We start from the raw sequence: 27301 nt of genomic DNA on the forward strand, positions 1-27301 counted from the left end.
ATACTTTTGGAGATATTATGGAGCATCTATGGCTAGGATAATGCATACTGGTTATTTTTGATAACCATATACTTATGAAGTATTCTGTATGGTTTCAATCTAGATTCTTCTTCTCTTTTATTATTATTATAATTTTTTATATTGATTTGATGGTAATACTTTATGCATTCCTCTGCTCCATTCACACTGCACATGTCCGCCATTATCACACATGTACATCTAGTACATCATGTTTTCTGGCATTGGCCTTAGCATCTGTACTGTGCATGAATAAAAAATAAATAAATCTAAAAATATATAAATACAAGTATCTGAGTATATATATATATATATATATATATATATATATATATATATATATATATATATTCACAGCATAGTAGATGACACTTTAATTTTCATGTGTCAGATTTTCAGTCCTGGTTTAACATTCGGAAGACATTTAAGCATGATAAAAAAGGAATAGAATATAAGGATAAAAAAATTAGGTAAAGTAGATAAATAAAAAATTATAAACTATAGAAAATATAGAAAATATATAAATATACAGGAATCTAGAATTAATAGCATTATTGGTCTGGGGTTGGCATGGTGGCATGGAAAGTAGTGATAGTGGCAAATACACATGGTATTTATTTTGCATGCTTATTAATTATCTCCTTTTGTTTGTCCACATGTGTTTAGACAGAAAAAAAAAATGAACAAGCAATCAATTGAATGAACAAAGAAAGAGAGAAAGAAAGAGAGAAAGAAAGAACAAAAGAACGAAAGACAGATAGTGTTTTTTAGTTGCCATGTTTGGCAATAAAAATAAATAAATAAATAAATAAATAAATAAATAAATAAATAAATAATAATTAAAAAAAAATATATATATATATTTTCAAAGAATAAATCAATTACAAATTATAAAAATATTTATTTATAGCACATTGCAACAATGCACAGGATAAAAAAAATAACATTTAGTCTTAAATGTTTAACTTAAATGCACTCATGTGTACATTAAATAATAATGTACAGGCCCTCTGGCCTGCTGGAAGGTTGCAAAGTTAAATCTGTTCTTGCATAAAAACAAAGTGCATTTAGAACAAGTGCAACTGCTTAAAGATACAACAATACAACACTATCACTGGGAAACTTCCTGCCTTTTCAAATACGTCCACCACAGACGGAGTGCGCGTGCTTGGAGGGGTTTTGCTTTTCTGTGCGTTTGTGTTCTTCTCATATTCAGCATAGCGATCGGGATGTTTGGATTTCAGGTGATAAATTAAACCCGACGTGGAGAAAGTCTTTGCAGATGCACCCTATCTTGAAATTTCGGCATTGCATGTTTTGCAAATCGCCATCCGTGTTTCTCAGATATATGAAATACGTCAACACCGCAGACATGTTGTTTTAGACAAGCACGTGCAGGCAGCGGTTTCTGTTTGCGTCATCACAACACACTGTTTCGGCCGTGTTTTTTCGGTGATCAAAATCTTTCGGCAGAATATTCGGTGCATACCTAATATATATATATATATATATATATATATATATATATATATATATATATATATATATATGTTTGTACTTAAAAAATAATAACAAAAAAAAAAGAACAAGAACAAGAAACCAATTAATTTGAACCAATAATCTAAACTCGCTGCTGGTTTTGTGTACAGCTGTTGAGGAATGTGTCAGGAATTATCTGGATATTAGGGTTAAGCAAACTGTGTTTCATTCAGTGTGTGCCTCTGCAGCTTGTTACTCTCATTATTCACAATTATTCCTGTCTTTATATATCTCCTTGGAGCACAAAGACGTTGCCTACTTATGCTGAACAGCGTTGTGCGTATGTGTTTGTGTGTTTAGCAGAGTCAGCGGCGTGTGACCTTTCACCTTCCGGATGGTTCTCAGGAAAGCTGTAATGCCACTGGGCTGGCAGAACAGGAGGTGGGCAGCAGTGCCAGTGGCACCAGCACCACTCAATCGCTGCCACTGGGATTCCCACAGGATGAGTACTATGAGCAGACATCACCCAACAGCCGCACCGAAGGTGATGGCAACTCTGACCCCGAGTCTAGTGAGTGCCTGCTACTATTCTTTTACATCACAGGCTAGGAGCAGCACCCACTAGTCTACTGATATACATTTAATATCCAAAACTGTGAGATTAAGCAAATGTAGGAACAAACAGTGTGGCAGTAAAGACATTTGAATACTATTCATGTACTTGTACATCATGTACTTTGTTAATATGGAAATATTTAAACTAGATGAAATCGATTCCCATCAGTGTAAGACTACACTGTGAATGTTTTTTGCATAATTTCCCTTGGATGAGCGTATAGATGTAAGGTCTACAGAAACCATCAATATTTTACAGAAACGCAATATAACAGACATATCATAGACAGGTATTTCATGCATTTACAATAAATGCCATTAGTAAATCAAGAAACCCATTAAACCCAATTTAACAAGTCTCCTTTCACTGCAGCCACAGCTGCACTGCCCGCATACATCATCGCTAGCAGAAGCATCAATTCTGTTTTGTGAACCTGCACCCAGAAAAATTTGATTCTTCACTCTCAGCCATTTTGGAATGAAATAAAAAACAGCTATTACATCTACATTAACATACATGAGCTTGTGCATTTTGCAGCAGATGCGGTTTGATAGCTCTGATTAGCACATATTCTCTGACCATCCAATTAAAGGACGTGAGAATGCTGATGTGTTTAGACGGCTTCAAGGAGGCCTTGGAGTAAGTAAGTCGCTATCTGAGTGGTTAAAGCAACAGCCTTCAAGCAATATAGATATGAATCAATAGGACAATTGCAGTGTTTACAGTGATGACCATAGAGCAATTCCCTTTGACCCCAGCAAAGCATGATGGCTGAAATCTTATTGAATAGAAACTCAAACCAGAACTTACTCTGAGATTTGCTGGGGTTTACTTTGTTGGGTTTACTTTGTTGTCTTCACTATATTATCTCAGGAATTATCTTTCATTTTATTTTTTCCCTGAGAAGACATTCTATATCAACAAACGCCCACATGCCTTTACACTTTTCACATTTACGCTCACATTTATTGCATTTGGTAGGCACCCTCATACAGTGCCACTGAGAGAAGAGCCCTATAGTTTCTATCATAAACATATTCTGAAGCTCTTTTGAGGATGAGCTCCAGAGTACACCAGATCAGAGTCTAAAAACACTATGAGTCTAAAACAAATGTTGTAGAAGTTAGTATAATATAAAACAAACACAAGACCAGGATAAAAATAACAGTAAATAACTGTGGCTCTATTAATTTGAATATATATATATATATATATATATATATATATATATATATATATATATATATATATATATATATATATATAAACACTGCAATTGTCCTATTGATTCATATATAGAGTCACTTTATAAAACATCATGAGGTTATCATGAAAAACAAGCATTATCCACACATCAGTATCAATATCAGTCATAATATCAGTAATAAACGGGAGATTTAACAACAGATCGATCTCTTCTTATTTATTGGTGCTGATATAATCTCTAATTAATTTATAAACTGTTGTGTTCCTGACACTTCTCATTAATTTTAATTAGTATTTTATTATATTACAGCTTTGGCTGCTACCCTCTCAAAAATGTAAGACATTTTGCACGTGCAGCACTGATTTTTTGACAGCTAGTTTTTATACACACTGAATCTGTTGAAGAATGATTCTATTGCTGCATTAGTCACAGTGGCTTCTTAAATAATGCCATATCTGTAACCTGCTAGCAGAGGCAAGGTTAAAAAATATTCTATATAGTTTGGAGGAATATAGATCTTTCTTCTTTTTTTTTTTTTTGAAGCAGAGGTGTCAAAGTATGTTATAGGCCCGACTTCGGTTAAAATGTTTTTTTTTTTGTTTGTTTTTTTGTGTTTATTTGCCAGAATTCAGTCTGACATGTTTTTCCCAGAACTACACATTTAATAATTGAAACCCCAGCAACCCTGACCAGGATAAACTAGTTACTAAAGGACTACACAGCATGAATGGCTAAATGACAGTTTACACCAAATGCTGCAAGCACATCACTTCAATATTTTCACATGTTAAACAACATGACCTTTCTTTGTCCCATGAGCTTTGTATGTGGCCATGCTCGCCTGCCTGCATGTCATATAAGAGAATAAGCACCTGCGCTTGTGACTTTTCACTCGGGTCCCTCTGAAACACGGTGCCGATACACACCTCTAGTAAAATTTCTTTTTACATTTATTACACTGATTTATTGTGTCTTAAACAAAGCACTGAGGCTGGAAGTATAATTCGTAGCTTGTGTATGGTTTTTAATGAAAGTGAAGTGTGAGGTCTACTTTGCTGTTGTTTGGAAGTATTTACCTGCACTGCTAGTAAAGTCTAAGAATAATCGTGTCCTGAATCAGTTTTGGCAAATGGCTACTTTTTAAATTACTATTTAAACTAGTAAAGCATTAATATTCATGCAAATTGTTTCCAAAAACACATGCACAGACAGACACTTACAGACATGATGAGATTTTGAGATTTGAGAATGGGCTAGATGAAGACAGGCAAGCCATGCCTGGTGGACGCTGCATGGCTTGCCGTAATAGTGCTGAACAAATAATGCTTGATCAGGGGGAGGCTGTTTATTTGCTCAAGTCGTTATGGTTTAATGAGGCGCGCAAAAACTGGTTAGCGTTTGTGTGCCACTGAGTTGCTGTATATATTGGACAGCCATTAATGTGACTGACTGGCAAAGTCGCAGTGATAGCATGCTCGACCCCCCAACCCCCCCTCCCCCCTTGTAGTTATCTGGTGGGCTTTACAAAAATCTGCTGTTGTAAAGCCACTGGAATCAGATGGCGGAACTGTCAAAAGCCACTGTCGGAGGCTTTGATTTCCGCCGCCGCGCCCCTGTCATAATCAGGAAGCGAGTGGGCCGACTGTGATCAGCGTCGATCTCTTCATCCCGCTCCAGCCTACGCATCAATGATATGGGTGAATTACCATAGCATTGCTCCGGTTGTCAGAGGCGACACAAGCTCTTTTTTTTAAACACAGGACAGGGGAGGAATAAATTGCCTGGCATACACCTGCAGATATCCTTTCAGTCTGGGCTGTAAATGAGACAACAGCGTCGCTGGCCGCGGTTGCGAGCTCATCTTCCCCTCTCTCTGCATTGCAGCACAGGTCTGACAGAACCCGCGGTGTCTATGTGAGGATGAATGGATCCGTGCAGTTCCCCCTGCCTGCCTATTTCCATACCCATGATCACCAATCTATTCCTTCAGATTAGCTGTTGTCCCACCAGCCTGCGTTCTATGATAATGACCTTTTGCTGCATATTGCTGGCTGCCGGCGCATAATCAGGTCTTTTAGATGCACTGTAAAAGGAAAAAAAAAACAATAAATAAAACAAAACAAACACAAGCGAAAACCTGTACAGCCTCAACACTGCTTTCGATGCTGTAAATATTTCCTGGATTAATAATAGTCAGCAGTAGAAATTTTATATCAGCCTTTCATCTGTGAAATCTAGGCTAATTATTTTATTTATTCATTCATTTTGCTCTACCCAATCATATTTAAACACATTTCAGGTAGTTCGAGCAACACAAAACAGACTTAAGAAAAAAGTAATGTGGCAAATGGTAGTTGTGGCTCTTTTGTCAGCAAAACCACCATTTTAATTCTCAATTCACACATTTATGCGAAAAAAAATCGCTCCTTTATACATAAAATGTATCATTGATTCAATTGTCAAAGCACTGGTTAAGAACCCACTGTGCGCGTTAGAAACCCGAAAGCCTCCCAACTGACAGACCCATGAATAAACATGAGCAATCCAGTGCTGCTGGAAAAATGAAAAACACATCATGTGCTCTTTTTATCCAGGCAAATTATTTGCAGTTGTGTAGTTGGATATGTTGCATTTTTTGTCATGCATATATAATAAGGTTTGGGGGTTAAGGACTGGGGCTTTGAAACAGAGAATCTGACAAGTCAGGATGTGTGATGTTGAAGTCGACCAGCTTGTTCATCCTCCTTGTTGTTTTTTTTTTTCCTCACGATAAAAAAGTTCACAGATAAAACCTGACACTGTGGTTGAGAGTTCAAAAGGAGAGATAGATCCATGCTCTGTTGACAGACTGGGAGACGAGTGCATCTGTGGTGTCGCGAGCCCGAGACGGATTAGATACGGTTTTATCAATGAGCAGCAGGCTGCCGGAGCTGTGGCAATCGCTTATCTTGTCGTCTCAATTTGAAAAGAGTGAGAACAAGAGACAGAGGGTGATATGGATGGTAGGAGAGAGAAGAGAAGGGGAAGGAGAAAAAAGAGAGAGAGCTGAGAAGAAGAAAAAAATAAGGTGGTGTTAAACAAAGTGTCCAAACTCCCAGGCTTTATGTCAGTGTGGTGGTGTGGCAAGGTCTGGTGTGTCAACTCTCCAGTGAATAACGGCCAGCGGAGGGAAGCAGAGGGATATGGCCTTCTTATGACAATGAATTTCTCCACTCCTTTTTAAAACGGCATCTTTATTACACCGACCCGCTCTTGAAATAAAGTTCATATGACGTTTATGTAGCTGTTATTTATGAGGGAGGAGGCTGTTCTCTTTACGGCCACTTTATTTATTTATTTGTTTATTTCACTCTTCGGCATTTCTTTATCAGCCAGTTAGCAGTGCTTGGTCTCTCATCCTTACCACACACACACACACACACACAAACACACCGGTCGAATGTGCCATGGCCTCTGGCCGATTGTCTAAAAGGCTCGATTTGCTGTGGCAGAATTAGCATGGATGCTGCTTCTTCTCCACCTCCTCTCTCATTCCCCAAACAGCTGGCAGAGGGGGAGATGCACGTCTCAAACAATTAGCACTTTTAATTTTGAACCGTCCCTCCAGGCTGTAGCCAAACCTTTGTACTTAACATCAAACAGTATAATGCATAAAAGTGCATCTCGCCTATAGCTGTCACCATGGTGACTGTGGCTGGTGTGTGTGTGTGTGTGTGTGTGTGTGTGTGTGTGGGTGGGTGTGTGTGTTTGGGTGTGTGATGTGTGTGTGTGTTTTGTTGTTTACCTCCTGTTCCCATGTCATTTAAAATGAGTAAACATGTGCATGAAACGTGAAAAGACCGAAAGGAGCTGATCAATACGAAGATATTGTCAATGGTATTAATTATAAGGAAGAGATCCAAATGTATATATAAATGTATATATAATATATACACCATATATATAAAATGCATTATAATATGATATAATTGAATAAGATTTAATGAATGCTGCTAGTCTGACATTTATTATTATTATTATGATTACTATTAAAATTATTATTATTATTATTATCCGGATTTCTTTTTGTAGAATTGTATATTAAATAAACAAGGATTGGTTTTTTTTTTTTTTTTTTTTTTATGCAATGGGACACCATACCACACTAATACTGGATAGGACTGACTTTTTCTCTCATTATCATCATCAGGCTGGAGGTAGACTTTATAAGATCAAATTAAATAATGGCCATAAACAGATGCAAATGGTCAGCAGAAATATTCAGATTAGATCAAATCTATGGAATTGAAACGGTAAAGACTTACTATAAAGTGAACAGTGTGTGATGAGAAAATACTTTATTACATTCACCATTACACCACCAGCAGCTTTACATACAGCAGAAATGTGTATTCTGGATATTTAGAGTTTAGATGTCTTCATTTGTTACTTTTTAGCTAAACTCTGCCCACTAAAGTAACTGAAACCTCTTCTTGGCAAAAGTGGAAGTGATTCCCTACTGTTGTAGCCCATGTACAATCATGACTGTACAATCTATAATGCTTTTCTGTTCAGCATGGTTGTAAAAAGTGTTTTTTGTGCTACTGACTTCCTGTCAGCTCAAAACAATCATTTTTGGTTAACTCCTACAAATCAACTAACACTAGTTGATTATATAATATTTTTAAGAAGGTTTTTTTGTTTGTTCATGATAACATGGCTATTTAGTATAATATTCACAAATTAGGTTTATTTTCCATGAAGCTACTCCAGGACTACTACTGACCAAATAGTGTTGATATGGTGCAACATTCACAGCACAGCAGCGGCTTTGTTATGGTACTGGCGTGTTAGCAGGTGTTGCAATGCTATGAGAAGATCAGACATGGCAGTGTTACTAGGATTACAAGCATAATGCCACTGCTGGGTTGAGAAACAGTTTTGCCAGCCATTAACATCCAGTAAACAGCAGTGCTGTGGACAGAAACTGATACCGATCTAGGGTTAGGGAAGGATTAACATGTTAAGATTTGTGTGAATTGTGTTAATTGTAAACCTACAACACTGGTACAAGAGCATCACACAATAGTGCCACTGCTATGCTGGGAATGTTCCGAAACATCTTAACCCTCTACCACACATATTATGATAGTCTCATAAGAAAATTTTTTAGCATAACACATTTTTTTTGTCATTCCTGAAGCAGAGAAAAATACTGCATTTGGAGAATTTAACTTCTTGCCACTGGTATGTTTCACCCTATTCTTTTATTAAATCAAATGTTCTACTTTCAATCTACTCTATGCCTTCTTTCTTTCAAAATGAATTCCTCCCTCTCCTGAAATATGAGGAAGCTATAATTTAGTTAGAGCTAGGAATTTACACCTTCGTACACGTTCTGAGATTCCTCAAAGCATACATAGGTCTCTTGTGCCTCTGTGTTTCCTATAACTGACTTCCCTGAATATATTGGCTACTATGGTCTTATCCTCACTATTATTCACAAAAAACCCAAACCATCCTCTTCATACCATGGGCATACCATAAATCATATATTATTATATACATGTTCTGATAAATGTATATATACAGTGAGGAAAATAAGTATTTGAACACCCTGCTATTTTGCAAGTTCTCCCACTTAGAAATCATGGAGGGGTCTGAAATTGGAGGTGGACATTTTAATGGCAGACTAACAGGTCTTTGAGGGTCAGAATTCTAGCTGATAGACAGGTGTTCAAATACTTATTTGCAGCTGTATCATACAAATAAATAGTTAAAAAATCATATATTGTGATTTCTGGATTTTTTTTTTTAGATTATGTCTCTCACAGTGGACATGCACCTACGATGACAATTTCAGACCCCTCCATGATTCCTAAGTGGGAGAACTTGCAAAATAGCCGGGTGTTCAAATACTTATTTTCCTCACTATATATATATATATATATATATATATATATATATATATATATATATATATATATATATATATATATATAAAACAAAATATTATTAATTTTAAAAAATTAAGATGAGCATGTCAAACTCTTTAACTCTTTTTTTAATATTTACACTGGGGAATGTAAATATATGTAAATAATGTCTAGTTCCTGTTACCACTTATGTTAAAGCAAGTAGTAGTTCCTGCTTGGGCTTTTCTTTCTCAAAAACTTGTAAACCGTTAACTGTCACTGGAGACTCTTTCCATAAATGCTAAATCAGCATTTTTCTTTAAGAAAATGTCACCATATCACCATTAACACACTTACCAAATATTGTACATAGAGCATTTGACATGCAAATCCCAGTATCAGTTATTGTAGTTAATAAAGAAACACTAATGTATTTAAATGAATGAAATATATGAATGTGTGATTTGAAACAGAGATTCAAGCGTTTGTTTCAGAGCTGCTGTTTTAGAAAAATGGTCTATTGACTATTATAAAAATATAAGTAAAGATCATGGAAATTAAGAATCTTTACCCTTACTTGACATTTTACTCTTTTTGTTATAGCATTTTGTCAGACGTTTATCCAGAGCAACGTCTCCACATTACGTATGTAACCATGGTTCCCTGAGGGAACAAAACGCTCTGTCAGAAAGCTTTGGGAATGCCTTTGCATTGTCCATGCTCTGAATCACGTGTATAATCAGTCAAAAGGATGAACGTGTCCGATTACCGATGAAAGTGCGGCGTCACTGGCGATGTGACATCGCGACCAGGAATCATGACCAGGAATCACAACCAGCTTCTGAAAGGAGAAGGAAGCACTGCAGGGATGCAGGCAGCGTAGCATCAAGATGCAGTGTCTCGTTCCCTTGCGGAACCATGGTTACATACGTAACTTGGAGACGTTCTCCTTCAGAAACTTGAGCTGCGTCAGAACGTTTTGGGAACGAAAGTCCAATCCAGCCAGACTAACCAATCCCTGCCTAGTGTGGACGGGCACAGCTAGAGCAAAGGACAGAGGGGCCAGGAGTGGCACTGAGGTCGAGGCTTTAGAACCTGACAAAGGTCAGCGTGGTGGACCAGCCCGCAGCGTTGCAAATGTCCCGGGGGAAACTCCAGAAGACAAGACTTTAGAGGCTGCCACACTTCGAGTGGAATGCAGTGGGGAGACCAGAAGACTCACAAGAGGTGGAAATAGCATCCACAATCCATCTGCTGAGCATCTGTTTATTTGCAGGGAGACCTGCAAAAGGGCCATAGCAGATGAACAGCTGCTCTGACTTCTTCCACAGTTCTGATCTGTGGACGTATATGTTCAGTGCAAGCATCTCCTGGTCTGGGGCCTGAAAGAGAAGAGGAGAGAATGCCTAATGGGTTCTGGGATGACTGAGGGTACTTTGGGAACGCTGATCTAGGGTAGAAGAAGGCACTTGCCAGGCCTGGAGTAAACTCCAGGAATAAAGGTGCCACAAAAAGGGAAGATCACCTGAAGATCTCATACTCTCTTGAGAGGTCGGTACTCTAGGTCATACCAAAGGCCACAACGGCTTCTAACCCAGTGATTGCCCTGCAAGGGGGGCATGACAGGCCACAATGGCAGACACATCAATGGAAATGGCAGACACGTGAACTGTTCTTGAAGGAATTCCAGCACTGAACCAACTGGGCAGTAAACTAAACAGATGCCACCTTGCAGCATACAACCTCCTCATGGAGGGAGCTCTGGATTGAAGAATGGTTTCTACCTCTCGGTGGAGAGACTGGTGGCTAGCAATCCCCCATAGCTCTGAGTGGAGGTGTATTATTGTGCCCCCTGCTTAAGATAGAAGATCCCTCCTGAGAGAAAGCTCCCAGGGAGGTTGTTCAAGAAGGGCTACCAGGTCAACAAACCATGGCCTGCCTGGCCACCACAGGGCCACCAGGAGGAGACAGAATCCCCCTCAGCAAACTCTCCAGAACTCCGGGGAGCAGCGCATCAGTGCAGCTTTGGCTATGCCTGTACCATAGCATGCAGCCCTAGAGAGGCCTGACCTTCTGAGGCATAAGCCTTGCCCACCAGTGCTGAAGTGGTTCTCAGAGGCTTGGTGGACAGTGCTGGGGCTTTAAGGAATGACGCGTCACCCGGAGAGAAATAGCCGCACTTCATCAATCTTACTATATTGGAATAAAGGGACACCCACAACCTGGACACCTTGGTGTGCAGGTCTTGGAAAAAAAGGCAAGCCCCCATGCGGAGGCAGTGAAGAGGGTTGCAAGAAGTGCTCGTTCAGCTTGCTAGGTGGACATTCTGCTTATCGGCTGGCCATTCTAATTCGAGCTTTATAACAGCACTGGTTACTACCGCTAGGAGCTCCTCAAAAAGGACTGCCTGAGGGGTGGTTTCAGGAGGCTTAGAGACCAAGGAAAGAAAAAAACGACTTTCTCCCTCGTGAACCGACATAGCATGCACCGCTTCCAGACAAGCAACACACAGTTTATGCGTATACACCCCCCCACCCCCACCCCTCCGTAATATAGCGGAGGCAAGGAGGAACCAAGGATGGAAGCAATGCTTCATCGAAGGATCTAAACAGCTCCTACCTTGCCACACAAACACACACACATTCTGAACAAACGGAAGCTGCCGCTGGTTTCACTCCATGAGCTTTTAAGCTTCCTAGTCGTGACGTCATCCCGCTGGTGACGCCTGCTTACCACTGGACTGATTATACACATGATTCAGAGAGTGGACAATGCAAAGGCATTCCCAAAGCGTTCCGAGGCAGCTCGAGTTCCTGAAAGGGAACTTCCAACTTGTTGTTTAGCTTCTGTTGGTTTTATTGTACTTGTGTGTCACTGCGCATTCTATAATCTGTATGTTTTTTCATGTATCTACAGTTTACTTTATTGTTTGTGCGCTCACTGTTTTAGGTGTTGTTTTGCACTGTAGAACCTGTGTTCTGTGCACCTGTGTGCATCTGCCAAATCCTGACAGCTGTGTTGCCATGTTTTACAAAACAAAATCCTATTTTTAACAAACCGTTTAAACATCGGTAAAGAAGTTCTTTAAATGCTAAAGAGTTGTTAAGTATTTTTTTTCTACAACTAGTGAGATTTTATCAAAAATGATGTTCAGTCTGAAAAGAAAATGGCGTCATGTGTCATTATCCAAATAGAGTTAAAACTCAATAAATACAGAAAGAAAAGTAATTCAAGTCCTTAAATGCTCAAACAGTCCAGATGTGTGCAGCACATTGCAGTAGAATGATAAGCTGCTCTGGTTTCAAGCTTCATCTCATCCATCATATTTCAAAGGTTTCAATTGGATTGCAAACAAATAAATAAATAAATAGATGATAGATAGATAGATAGATAGATAGATAGATAGATAGATAGATAGATAGATAGATAGATAGATAGATAGATAGATAGAAAGAAAGAAAGAAAGAAAGAAAGAAAGAAAGAAAGAAAGAAAGAAAGAAAGAAAGTATCCAGGCAACTCTTTTACTAACAAAAGAACAATTTTTCTAAATTCTTTTAAAAATAAGAAGGTTACACAGCAAGTTTTAGTATACATTTCGCCAAGCGTATTAGTTCTTATTATAGATTTTTATAATGTACACAAATGTGGTTTGACCCAAATGAACTCTTGTGTGCAGTTTTACACACACACACACACACACACACACACACACACACACACACACACACACACACACACACACACACAAAACTTGTGGTATTTTTTCTACTGTGATTGAGGCAGTTACTGGAATATTATTAATAATAAAGCAGGACATATAAGATGCTGTGCCCACACAGAAGAAATGTGATGACACTGAGTGAAACACATTTTCATTAATTTCAGCCTGTTTTTTATGCAATTAGCATTAATGAATGTAGTGCTTAATTACACTGAGCTGTGTAAATCTCTATTACTCACCAAATTTCTCTCTGGAAACATTTTGACACCGAATGATGGCATTTCATGAGTTGAGTTTCGTCCAAAACAAAGACAATACTAATTAGCGATGGAGAACATCATGGGAGCAGCCGTTCTTTACAAGGACAGAATTGGCAGTCGGGGTAATGTTGCATTACATATTTGCTTGGTCAATTATGCCGGTCATTGTGTTGTCTTATTTCATGATCACTAGCAGCAGTTCTATTCCTAAAACTGTGATCCTTCATGTTGCCGACATTTCGGCTACCCCAGATGTTCGCAATTAAGGGCTTTATAGCTCTAATATGTCACCCACCAACCTGCAGCAAAGTTTAAATATTTGGTGGGGGCATCCGAAAGCATAAATGCCAGGATAAAATATAGTCAGTATTTTATATATATATATATATATATATATATATATATAAATTTATTTATCTTAGATTATTTTACTAAGATTTACATCTTGTCTCGTTTCATAATTAGCTTTTCCTTCTTTACAGAATTTCCAAAAATGCCGTTGCGCTGCAGGCAAGCAGAATTTTTTTTCCCCCAGCTGCTGCACTGGTCCTAAATGATGCACCAACAGTATTAACCCACATACTGTGTTAGTCTCTTCCTTTTGCTGATTTTGAATCTTTTATTCCTTCATCTTTTGACTCTTTCAGGTCTCTGGCTGCGCCAGATGGGATTTAAATGGATTCATCTGTATATCCATCGTAGCAGCTGGGGTTTTAGGGAAGCGCTCGTGCTTCCGAGGTGATCTGGAGAGGCACCTGTGTTTCGTCTGGATCAAATGCCATTGATAGTCATCTCGAGGAGACAGGCTATTGATTTGGCAAGGCGAGTCAAAGCTCTGAAATTTCCTCAGAAGAGACCGGGGGAGTGTCATGTAAGACAGCTCATGCACGGTGCATTAAGTGTCCCTAGGGAACCGAGTACATAATGAACATCATGAACAAAGGAAATCAGAAAAAGTAATGTGTAGATAGTGGAGATAATTCAGTATAAGAGCCACGCGAACACCTGTTAATATATCTCGAGATGGTCCTTAAAACCTTCCTGCATTAATTACGCAGCCTTAGCTTTGGTAGAGAACGATGCGGAATGAGCGAACTCTTATGCTTGGTAGATCCATTGAAGATAAACACATGTCGGCTTTTAAATATGTTGCCAGCACTTGTTTCTTTTATAGGGTGCATTTTAGTGTTAATGCAAGAGAGGAGGTTCTTAAGCATGTTATTTACTGACTCGAGTAGGAAGATGCACATTTCACCAGTGTACAGGCTCCTGGGTATAGCTCAAAAAGCTGCCAGAAATATTTCAATATATTTCATGTATTATTTTTTTTTTTTTTCTGTAACGTATTTAATACATTTACATTTTCACCAGTGCTGTTGTTTTGAACTTGCCTGGGGTAAGATTTAACTTTTAAAACATATAATCCTCAATTACAGGTTACAGTGTTGGAAAATAGTTCTGAACCTTAAATACTAATATCAAACAGTTAAATCTCAGAGATACATGTAAACTAGACAAAAGGTGAAGCATCCAATGCTCTCAGTGTAAAGTAAATGCTTTCAGAATTAACTTAGAATGAATTTGGATTTAAAGCATACTGGAGAGAAAAAGGAATGTTCAGCTTTAAAACCAACCCAGTGTCACACACATCAAATAAAGTACTTTATTTTTTTTTTAAGTACAAACCCTAACGTGGACATCTTCCAGACATTTTGCCAAAGCCTCTTCTGTTTACAAGGCTTCATTAACAAAGGGCCAATTTGATATACCTCCGTCCAACTGGCATGATTTCAGTGACAGCATTCATGCATCGAAGCCAAAGGAATGTGTACAGCGCATTACAAGAGCATTTAAATGCAGGGTTTATGTCTCGACTAAACAGTGATTTTCACGCCTTGATTTGCTTGATGAACGGAATCATATTGCAGATGTGTTTATCCGATTCACGTTTGTTCAGAGTCTTTAGGTAAAAGGAAACTTCGCAGGTTCTTAAGCATGTTATTTACTGACTCGAGTAGGAAGATGCACATTTCACCAGTGTACAGGCTCCTGGGTATAGCTCAAAAAGCTGCCAGAAATATTTCAATATATTTCATGTATTATTATTTTTTTTTTTCTGTAACGTATTTAATACATTTACATTTTCACCAGTGCTGTTGTTTTGAACTTGCCTGGGGTAAGATTTAACTTTTAAAACATATAATCCTCAATTACAGGTTACAGTGTTGGAAAATAGTTCTGAACCTTAAATACTAATATCAAACAGTTAAATCTCAGAGATACATGTAAACTAGACAAAAGGTGAAGCATCCAATGCTCTCAGTGTAAAGTAAATGCTTTCAGAATTAACTTAGAATGAATTTGGATTTAAAGCATACTGGAGAGAAAAAGGAATGTTCAGCTTTAAAACCAACCCAGTGTCACACACATCAAATAAAGTACTTTATTTTTTTTTTAAGTACAAACCCTAACGTGGACATCTTCCAGACATTTTGCCAAAGCCTCTTCTGTTTACAAGGCTTCATTAACAAAGGGCCAATTTGATATACCTCCGTCCAACTGGCATGATTTCAGTGACAGCATTCATGCATCGAAGCCAAAGGAATGTGTACAGCGCATTACAAGAGCATTTAAATGCAGGGTTTATGTCTCGACTAAACAGTGATTTTTCACGCCCTTGATTTGCTTGATGAACGGAATCATATTGCAGATGTGTTTATCCGATTCACGTTTGTTCAGAGTCTTTAGGTAAAAGGAAACTTCGCAGGTTCTTAAGCATGTTATTTACTGACTCGAGTAGGAAGATGCACATTTCACCAGTGTACAGGCTCCTGGGTATAGCTCAAAAAGCTGCCAGAAATATTTCAATATATTTCATGTATTATTATTTTTTTTTTTCTGTAACGTATTTAATACATTTACATTTTCACCAGTGCTGTTGTTTTGAACTTGCCTGGGGTAAGATTTAACTTTTAAAACATATAATCCTCAATTACAGGTTACAGTGTTGGAAAATAGTTCTGAACCTTAAATACTAATATCAAACAGTTAAATCTCAGAGATACATGTAAACTAGACAAAAGGTGAAGCATCCAATGCTCTCAGTGTAAAGTAAATGCTTTCAGAATTAACTTAGAATGAAGCCAATCTCAGTCTTCTGCCATGCTCATGTACTGTACCTGAGTTAAGCAATGCAAAATGCATGATATGAATCTTAATAAGCAAATTATTTATATAAATAATTAAAAGTAATTAGTCATTCTTTTTATGTTCTACTAAAAGTTAGCTGCTAATCATTGCTAGTCAATTTATATTAGGCTGTGAATCCTAACTAAATAATGTTACATAAATATAGCTACACTAAGAATTTACTGTCTAACATACACCATACGGACAAAAGTGTGTTTGTGAAGATTTGTGCACAGTCAGCCACGAGGGCATTGGTAAAGTTAGGTACTGATGTAGGGTGAAGAGGCCTGGGGTGTAGTGTTACAATTCATCCAAAGGTGTTCAGTAGGGTTGGTGTCAGAGCTCTATAGCAGGCCACTCAAGATCTTTTACTTCCACCCATGTAAGCCACATGTTCACGGAGCATGCTTTGTTCACAGGGATATTGTCATGCTGGAAATGGTTTGTGGAAAATGTTATGCTACCACACCCTATACAATTGTGCGCCTCCAATATTGTGGTAATAGTTTGGGGAAGAGAAACATATCTCTGGAAAGGCAGGTGTGCCAATACTTTTGTCCATATAGTGTAGCTATCAGAATAAAAGATAAAACTTTATTTGTTTATTTATAGATTTGACCAGTCTGTATGCAATGTTTTACATTTTCTCTAATTTACATCGAATTTGTATTCAAATTTTGAAGAATTTTCCTGGACATTTTTTTTGTTATTCTAAATCTAAAGATGTAACCTGCAATTTTAAATGATATATTTAGAGGTTCAAAATAAACACAGCAGGGGAACAAAGACATTTTTAGTTAATGTCATATGAATTTTTTACGCATTATCGCACTAGCAAGAATGTGGTTGTACTGAATATTGGCACGGCTGGGATTCCGTGTAGGCATGCAGTCTGCAGTGCGAGCCACAGTCATGCTGCTATTCAGTATAGCAACACTATTGCAAGTGCAGTGTTGCTTTTACACAACAATTCTATATCCAAGAAATGAATCTAGAATAAGTTACATATCAGACACATGTTGATTGTTTCCACTGCTCTAGGAAACAGATCCAAAAGAAGCCACAATCACTTTGAGCGCTTGCTAGTGCATATTGATTTGTACATTTGCTTCCTACTTTTTATCTTCATTTGAAGTGTTCATATTTAGGGTTAAAATTAATTTCTGAAAAATATCAGTTGCATGGGAACTAATATATATAAAACTCTCTCTCAGACAGACAGGCAAATATACAGACAGACAGACAGACAGACAGACAGACAGACAGACAGATGATAGATAGATAGATAGATAGATAGATAGATAGATAGATAGATAGATAGATAGATAGATAGATAGATAGATAGATGATAGATAGATAGATAGATAGATAGATAGATAGATAGATAGATAGATAGATAGATAGATAGATAGATAGATAGATAGATAGATAGATAGATAGATCATTTATTCTCTATAGATCTGTATAGATTCTAGTTCCCATGCTTGATACCTTAGTACGCTGCCTTTATTTTACACTGTCCTTAGTCAAATCCCTTTAAGCAACCCAAACTTTGAAAACTGCAGGAGGCTTACAATTAAACCAGCCTTTGTCAACTTGTTAACATGTGCACCAAGTCATCTGTCTGAGTAAAAAGGCGATCGATAGCTGCCACATTTGATTGCCTCTCTGGACAAAGCGTTGTGAACTCTGTGAGAGAACTTCAAACACCCAGTGTGCACACACCCCTCTAGCTGCCTATCAAGTTGGTCTGCCTCATTTTTCTGACAAGAACTGAAATTCAGAAAATCGAAATCACCTGCCTCCAAATGCCTTGAAATCATAACGAAACGTGCCCCAACCAGCCTACATCTCAATTATATTAAAAGTAGAATAATAGGCAGCCATATAAATCTCTGGGGAGTTTTTTTCCACTTACAACCATTTGGATTTAAAGCATACTGGAGAGAAAAAGGAATGTTCAGCTTTAAAACCAACCCAGTGTCACACACATCAAATAAAGTACTTTATTTTTTTTTTAAGTACAAACCCTAACGTGGACATCTTCCAGACATTTTGCCAAAGCCTCTTCTGTTTACAAGGCTTCATTAACAAAGGGCCAATTTGATATACCTCCGTCCAACTGGCATGATTTCAGTGACAGCATTCATGCATCGAAGCCAAAGGAATGTGTACAGCGCATTACAAGAGCATTTAAATGCAGGGTTTATGTCTCGACTAAACAGTGATTTTTCACGCCTTGATTTGCTTGATGAACGGAATCATATTGCAGATGTGTTTATCCGATTCACGTTTGTTCAGAGTCTTTAGGTAAAAGGAAACTTCGCAGCAGATGAGAGGTGTAACAACATGTTGGCAAATCTTCATTCATATAGTATATAAACACAAATAAAGCCCAGAGGGGTTCTATTGGGCCAATTATTTATTTTTTATGCATTCTGTTATAAATAGGTTGCCTAAAATAGATTAGATAGATTATAACAGGTTCTTTTACACATAATGTAATTCCATGGGAAGCAACTGGTCTCAAAAGTGCATGAACAAAAGCTGATTTATAAATATTCATATCTATGCTTCATTAGATGTCTTAGCTCTTGCATTGCTCCTGTCATACAGCTAGAGTTATTCTTTGTTCCCAAATGGTTTGAACCAAATTGAAACTTCACAGTATTATCGTTATAATAATAATAATAATAATAATAATAATAATAATAATTATTATTATTATTATTATTATTATTATTACTTTATTCTTGCCGTGTTATTTATGGCATTTTTAGCATTTTTGAAAATTCTGAATAATTACAATTGTTACTGTTTTATAAAATATTTTAGCATACTCAAACCTAATTGGTCAGAAGGTGTTACAGCAGCTCTACATGCCATGTAACATGTTATTTGAATGGTTTGTAGCAATGCACTCACTTTCTGTAGTAACAACTCAAACACATTGACTTTTACAGCAGACCCTCCAGATAGTCTACGTGCACTAATAAATGCAGTAAAAAACATACTTTTTTAAACAATGATATAATCATTGATATGGTAAACCATTCCATAAGGAGGTGATTAGTTAATATTCATAGAAGTAGTCTCCAGGGGTCAGTCAATACAATGAGTAACAGACAGGTTTCCACCATGTGAAAGTCTTTTTGTAATTAATGTCTGGTGCTAACTTGCCTTATGGGCATTCCACAGCCTTGGCTCAACCGTAAAATAAGTGTAACGTGAATTTTTTTTAAAAAAAGAGTTAAAAAGAAGATCATCCATAACATGAATGATCAATTCTGAGAAGGCAACATCATCGCATTGACTTGTTAATGCATGTTGTATAAAATGCACACCCTTATTATGTTTTATTCCTTACCTTTAAACTTGGCGCAGATCATACAGTTTTTCTCAGCAATGCGCCAAACTGCAATGTAGTGGTTATCACTGTGTGTTTGTTTGATTATCAGTCCGTGTATTAGCTAGGTGGTACAGATTGTCATGTGGATATTTCAGCTGTTTGACTGCCTAAATCTCATGATTGCACTTGTTATTTGCATTTTATGCCATAATCCTTTGGTCAGCTTAAAAAAAAAGCTTGACAACTGTCAACCTTAAGATAGACCATCATACGTCCTGACTGAATGTGCCATAATGTCAATTGCAAAACAGAGTGGTGCAAATCTAATGATAGCTGTCATGAGTTAGGGCAAACATCAGCATGTCATTCTTACAGCGGTGTTCTTAGCTAAAAGGTTGCCAGGGATGCTGGGTTGTTTTTTCTTCTTTGTAATAGATTCAACACAAAGATTTCCATTGTGTTTGGGAATTAGGTCAACTGTTGGTTTCAGAGTAATTTGGTTTTAGACAGCTTAAAACCATGGCTGGGCCAGATGAGAGTAAAAACGCTTTGCCTTCCCAATTGCGGGCAGAAAAGCACCCATTTCAGATCCACTGTCATTTTGGACAGCAGCAGCTTTTTAAAGCACCCCTACACAGCAAACAGCCAGACCATCTGCACTTAACGCGCATGTGATTACCCACAAATTATGCCCAGAAAATTTTCTGATCTGACATCAAGAGAAAATGGTGGCTTTCTTCCTCCTCTGTTTTTCTTTTCTTTTTCTTTTTTTCTTGCAGCACCAGTGAGTCTAAAAGGTCAGTGGCATACAGGGCACAATCGCTGCCCACATGGTGTCATGGGGGCCATACTACGATTAAGGTCTCCATGTGGGAGTATTATCTAATAAAATCCTCATAAGATTTGCACTGCATCTATAAATTATAACATAAGCATCAATAGCGTTGCACCACATTTTTTTGGCACAGCAGAGCTCTAGGGCGTGGCTTTCCCACAGAGATTTACTGAATGTTAGAAATCTGTTGAATTATTGAAATCCTACAAACTGACTATTGCTCAGTGTTTACATTGGGAAATGGAAAAGTGCTAATACGCACTTGTGAGAGGAAAAACAGTCGCTGTCACTTTCAGGCTGCCGAGTTGTTTTTTTATGCCTGAAAGAACTTTTTGAATCATGCTGTTTCAATATTAAAGTACTATTTGGATGGCATACGATTTCGGAACAGATGTCTGCTGTGTAATATTGCTGGAGAAATGTCTGTAGTAATTATGATCGAATTGTGTGGGACAACTGAGTTTTGTATGATTTAGGGAGATGGGAGTGTCTTTGTGAAGTGTGCCAACCCCCAAAAATGCCATGTATGCTATACATAAATGCATGCTTGTTGTAGGGCTTAATCATTAGTAAGTCACATGACCATGCATGTAGTTAGAAACATGCCTGGGTTAGAAGTTTTTTTATTTCAATTGTACTATTTTGTTCCATTATAAACATGGCCAGTATTCATTTGTTTTGGTTTTGGCAAGAGATGACAGACAAGTACAATTCTTGGAGTGTCTCCATATTGAAGAAACAGTCTGAAATCTCTTTTCCCACTGGATATAATGCAATCTTTACCAACATGTCAATTTCGATCTGATTTATATAAGTTACCCGGGGTTATTTTGACCGGTCATTTTGTAGCTCTTTCCAAGCACATAGACACATAGTTTATAAAAAAAAATAATAATAAAATAAAAAAGATTGCTCTTTCTAGACAGGGCAAAAGACAACAACATGATACCCAACCCCTATGTAAAAGTAGTCCAAACAAAATATAGCTTAAGTCTCGGAATGAATTTTTTTCTATGACTTATTACTATTAAATTCATAAATTTTGGATGATTTTAGTACTTACCAAATTTTTAGTAATCTTCCGGACAAACAAAGCATTTGCGCCTGTCAGCTTACCAGCGTGTAGCCTATAGACACTCTTTCCTGTGTGGTACCTCTTGTTTGCAGTCCCTCATTCCGATACTGCCATAATCAAGCCCTCGTTTCATTGCTGGCGGGTTGGGGGCCCACAGATTTTCAAAAAGGTCAATCATCTCTAAGGAATTATATCTAATTATGATTACCGTCTGATTGGAGCACAGCTGAAGCCGACACAAGGTATATGCCTTATGCTCTACCGCATTCTGTGGTGAACTGATTAAAATGCATCCTTGTCTAGCTTCCATTTTTCATGCGACACCACTCCATAATTAAGATGGCTCTGGCTAGACGGCCTCAGAGATGGCAAAAGTTCACACATCCTTCACTTAAGTAGAAATACAGATACTCATATTTTTAAATATTTAGGTAAAAGTTGAAGTACTGACTATACTTTTTTACACAAGTTAAAGTAAAGAAGTTTGGGCTCTGACAAGTACTTAAGTAAAAAGAAGCCATTACTACTACCTGTTTTATTGTCACACTGGTAACTGGACTTCATGCCTTATTATTATTATCAATCGTTTCAAATATTTAATCGCAATTACAATTCTTGTAAATATTTAAAAGTAATTATGCTGTTTTAAATTACGTAAATCAACAGGACATCAAACGGAACCTTTGCTATGTTTCCACTCGGACGGTTAATGAGGTTATACCGGAGAAAGTGTTTCTCAGGCATGTTTACATCACTGACTCCCTCTGTCTCATCCAGGTTAACCCTATAATTCTTGTTGTCTTCTGCCTGCTCATTGTTAGCTTTGTAAACTCGTCTACATCTCTGGTGTGTGAAAGACAGGAAATGATACACCAGTGGTAGATTGAAAAGCCACGCAATGACAATAAATAGGTTGATGGGCTGAAAACAGAAGAAAAAAATATTGATCATGTCACAAAATTAAGTAACGATATTTGTGTAAAAAATGTAATGAGTGAAAGTAAAAGGTGATATCAGAAAAATCTACTTAAGTTCAGTAACAAAGTATTTGTACTTTGTTACTTTCCACCTGTGGACAGCCTTATTGACCAAAATAACTAAGCAGAAACATGTTTCCTTGATTCTGAAAATAGAACGCTTAAAGATTTTTATTTATTTTTGATTTTATGGGTGGGGGCTTTGACAAAACATAACGCTGTTGACCTCTAAAGTGCTTACATCCTGTTAACAGTTATCGCCCCAAACATACGCTGCCACCATTTTAGGAAGATTTGCTGCCAAGAGAAATCCTGTTATGGGAATATTATTACAAACTCAAAGATATGCAGGATATCCACATATGCCAACAAGAAAATAGTTTATAGAATTGTGTAAATATTTTTTCCTCAGGCTACCAAAGAAAACATCATGGATGTTTTATAGAGGCTAATACATGAACAGTCAAAAGGGATTTTTTTTTTTTTTAGGCTTTTGTGTTCTTGGACACGTCAGTGGGATTTAATCATAGCATGTGGGTGCACATTCAAAAGCTGGATTACTCCGTGGCACACCGTAGTCCAGTTGATCGATGTGCACTGCGATTTGTTGATAAATCTGCATCCTGCGACAAATGGATGAGTTCAGAAAGAGCTCAAGGGGCTGGGTAACGCAGACGGATGGAGTGCTTTGGGAACAGGGGAGGTTTGCTGAGTGAAGGAATAAAGGATTCCAGTTATTCCAGTTGGGATTTGGTGAGGATGGATTATGCTTGTGCTTGCAGGAAATGTTTGCGCTAACTGAGAATGACAGGGAGCTTTTGAGGGCTTGACAGTGAACACAGGGACCTGGCAAGCATTGTGGGTGCAGCATAGATGAACTGGTGCATTCATCACATTTGTTATGGTCAAGTTGGCCACCACTGAACATCTGCAAGACCTCTGGGCTGAAGTGGATCAGGCCACCAGCGCGAAATGCCGTGAGCCACCCAGCCTGGCCATTTGCTCTCTTTTGCCCCACTAACTCAACACACCTGCTTGGCTGCATTGATTTTCCTTCATTCTAGTCGAGCATAACTCCCAAGGCTCTCAGCTGTCTCACATCTGTCAAACATTCTGCTTTAAAACACAGCTGCATATATGTCTTTATACGGCAATAATGATACTGGGGAAATGTTTTAATCAGGAAATGATCTGACACTGTGCTTAACATAGTACTTCATTAAGACCCACAAATAAAATTGCTAATTATGCTCTATTTATTCAGAGTTTGCCAGTTAGCTGTCAGCGTTTTTCTAACGCGTGTAGTGGCTTAACTCGTGGGAGACAGATGTTGTCTTGTGGTAAGGTTACAGGTGCACCATGCCCCAGAGCTTGCTCTTTCTCGCCACCAGCCTGAGCGGCGAGTCAGACAGCAAGGGGGAAATGCCTATTAGACCTAGTGAGCTATAATAATTGATGATCAGGCTTGCTGTCAGTATAAGAAATCGCTGGTCCGTACAGAAAAAAAACATGCTAGTAAGGCACCTAACACAGGACTGTTTTTTTTTTTGCTGCAAGGTCCAGGTATTACACGGCAACTGTGTAAACATCAGGAGGCCTATTGTACTGCTGGATGAGCATTTTGTCCTACAAATGGCAGATTTGCATCCTAATGATGTGCTCGAGGCGCCTTGATGTGCTTCAGCCCATAGATCTCTCCTCCACCTCCTCTTGCTGAAGTTCCAGTTAATTATGCGTTCCTCTGAAGTGACACTGTCTCCAATAGCAACGTCCGGGAGCATCGCTATGAACAGTTGATTCACCATGGCCCTTCTCATCCAGGAATGTTTTTCTCTCTCTGTATCGCCGACGCTTCTTTAAACATTTGCGAGATGGTCTCATAAGTTAGTAATGAGTGGACTTGAAAGAAAGTAAACACGGCACAACTGAGACAATTTTTTTCCCCTCTTTTTTTTTTTTTTCAGAAAGACATTATAGCTGTGTTTATTTCTTCTCTTTTGCAATGAATCAAAGTACAAGTTTGTTTATTTTGATTAGCCTGTCCCCATGGCTAATTATTCCATTAGGATTTAGGATTAGCCATTTAATTATGCCCAAGGTATTGTACATACTCAATTCTCAGCAAATATGTTGTACAAGGTGTATCTAATTAGGCATTTTACACTCCATTTCTTCACAGTAAGGGTAAACGCTCCTGTGCACTGGTACTAAATTACGTATTGTGATATGCTCGTGATCCCACGCACCTGTTTTTCCCCTCCGTCAGAAAAGTAAAGTGTAGCAGAGCAGAGAACCCAAATGTGTCTGTCCACTCAGCAGCGCAATCCAGACATGATCATTCTCGGCACCAGGCCCCCAGCCTTTTTACATCTCTTGTCACGTCACGAGCCATGTGGGATTTAGAGTGTGTGATGTCCCGACTGCTTTTGCTTTGGTGAATGATTATCCCCATTATTTCCCTGCTTAAATGCCTATAGCCTCCCTCGGCCCAAAGTCAGGCCCATCTGTTTTACCTTTGAGAGCATCTGTCATGGCTCGCAGGGAAGTCCACCTCACCAGTCAGAGAGACATGCAGACATCTGTCCCTACAGACAGCAAATCGGGATGCGTCGCCCCGCTCTGTGCATGCTCCACCAGGCCCAGCGATGTGCTTGCGAGCATTTGCTACGCTAGATCTAAGCAAATTGCATTCCTCAGTGGACTTGGTGTTTCCAATTCCTTGCCTGCAGCCACTCCGCTGCCTGATAATTTGATAAGGCTCTTCATAACGGTGCTACAGGATCCTGATAAATGTGTCTAGTGCATATCGCGGCCGTGGGAAGCGCAGGCATTAAGGTAAATTAAGGGCTTGACAATTTCCTTTACTTTGTTTCTTTTTTTAATAAGAACAATGCAGCTTTGTAATCCTTTTGTGGGCCCCAAATGTCAGAGTGCTTTCCAGCATGTTAGCATGCTTTATTACAAATATCAGTCACACGAATAGCTATCAAAACAATTCATTCTCACTGTTCCCCAGTATAATGTCATTTCATTTTCTCCCAACATTTTTTGTTGTTTTTTTTTTCTTCTATGCATTATATAAGAGATCGGAGGACACCTTGCACAGAGGAATTTATTATATTTGCTTTGACATCTTCCCATTACAATAGCGCATACATTATCATATATAAATGTCCCCAAATGCTCAGTGCTAGTATATCATTTCACAGCGGTTAGAGCTCTTGCCTGATTTAAAGGCATTGCAGCTACACCAGCTTTGCTTTTATTCATTCCGAAGATCATTTGTTAAAACGAAGCTTTCGCTGCCAAACTGACCAAGTACCGACCTACGAAGGTACTGAGTCACAGGAGGACGCTTCTCTTCCAATTCCTTTGCGTTTTAATCTGCATCATATTTTCCCTGTCTGGGAAAATATGCTGTCTGTGGCTGCCACTCTCCGTGAGAGTAGCTGCTTAATCCTCATGAATACATGACTTTGTGTGCATGAATAAATAAAAAGCTGCTTGGCGGGTAATTGAGGTGCAGTGCCACTAACAAACGAGGACACAATTTGTAAATGAGATATTTCCCCATCTAGCCCTAAGATGATTTATATCAAATTAAAACATTTACTGAAATCATGTAATCTGGCTTGCAGCAGTCTCCTTTTAACTGGATTTATTATTACATTTTTTACCCGAAATCAGTAATGTAAAAGATGGAATTGCTTTCAAAAGCTGCAGCCTTAAATATCACTTTTTAGTGTAATGTTTCTGTCGATCAGTGCTTTACACCACTATTTCTTTTTCGAACAACTTTTTACCTTTACTCACTATATTTCTTACATAAATGTCCCTACTTTCTACTTAAAACAGGCTTGTTACTTTAGTTTTAATCTTTTCGGTGACGTGATCAATATTTTTTCTTCTTAATGTGCATCGTTTTCAGCCCATCAACCAATTTCCTGTCATTGCGCAGCTTTTTCAATATACCACTGATATATCATTTCCTGGCTTTCACACACCACACACATAGGCTAGTGTACAAAGATAACAATGAGCAAGACAAAAGGCAACACAAAGTTTGGGGTTTAAACGTGGATGAGACAGATGGAGTCAGCGATGTAAGCATGACTGAGAAGAGAGACATTCCTGATCACCTGATCATCATCATCTTTTCTCTGCTTGTGTTCTATATGGTGGTTGTTCAGCCAGCATACATTCATTATATAACAAAATTTTCCTCAAGTATTAATATATTAATTAGGGCTGTCAATAACGCGCTAATGCACATTTATTTAAAGAGCACACATTTTATCGTTTGTTTGACCATTTTTTTTAAAAGATATAAATAAATATAAAAGAGACAAAATTAAAACCTTCAGTGCATCACACATTTATTCACAGCCTCCTTTCTTTATTCAGATATATAAAATTAAATAAACTCAATCGAAAACATTTTTTTAATCAGTAAACATTTGTTTTACTGATGCGCCAAGTCTCAAATCGAGCACCAGAATCCGGCAATTAACCCTCTGTGGTCGACAAACGCGCCGGCCCATTTTGTGGCATTTTTTCCTCATAACGCTGAAATGAACTTAAATTACTCTTTTTTGATCGTACGGATAAGAGCAATACATCATTCAGATCTGTAAAGGGTCTTCTTTTATTGTATACACTCATAATAACAACAACAATACG

General features: G+C 38.0%; 1 protein-coding gene across 3 annotated transcripts in view; it reads left to right on the forward strand.

Annotated features, from left to right (window-relative positions):
- The window catches only part of pcdh11 (protocadherin 11), a 190709-nt gene that overhangs the window by 113847 nt on the left and 49561 nt on the right, over positions 1 to 27301 (forward strand). For 2 of the 3 annotated variants that reach the window (XM_046849645.1, XM_046849647.1), the window contains one exon: positions 1858 to 2068. In XM_046849645.1, the coding sequence (XP_046705601.1) occupies positions 1858 to 2068 (211 nt within the window). Of the gene's footprint in view, positions 1 to 1857; positions 2069 to 13843; positions 14051 to 27301 lie in introns of those variants that run through there. The other variant, XM_046849648.1, reaches the window with a different exon arrangement.

This window comes from Silurus meridionalis, chromosome 5 (genome assembly GCF_014805685.1).
Source record: "Silurus meridionalis isolate SWU-2019-XX chromosome 5, ASM1480568v1, whole genome shotgun sequence".
Lineage (NCBI taxonomy): Eukaryota > Metazoa > Chordata > Actinopteri > Siluriformes > Siluridae > Silurus > Silurus meridionalis.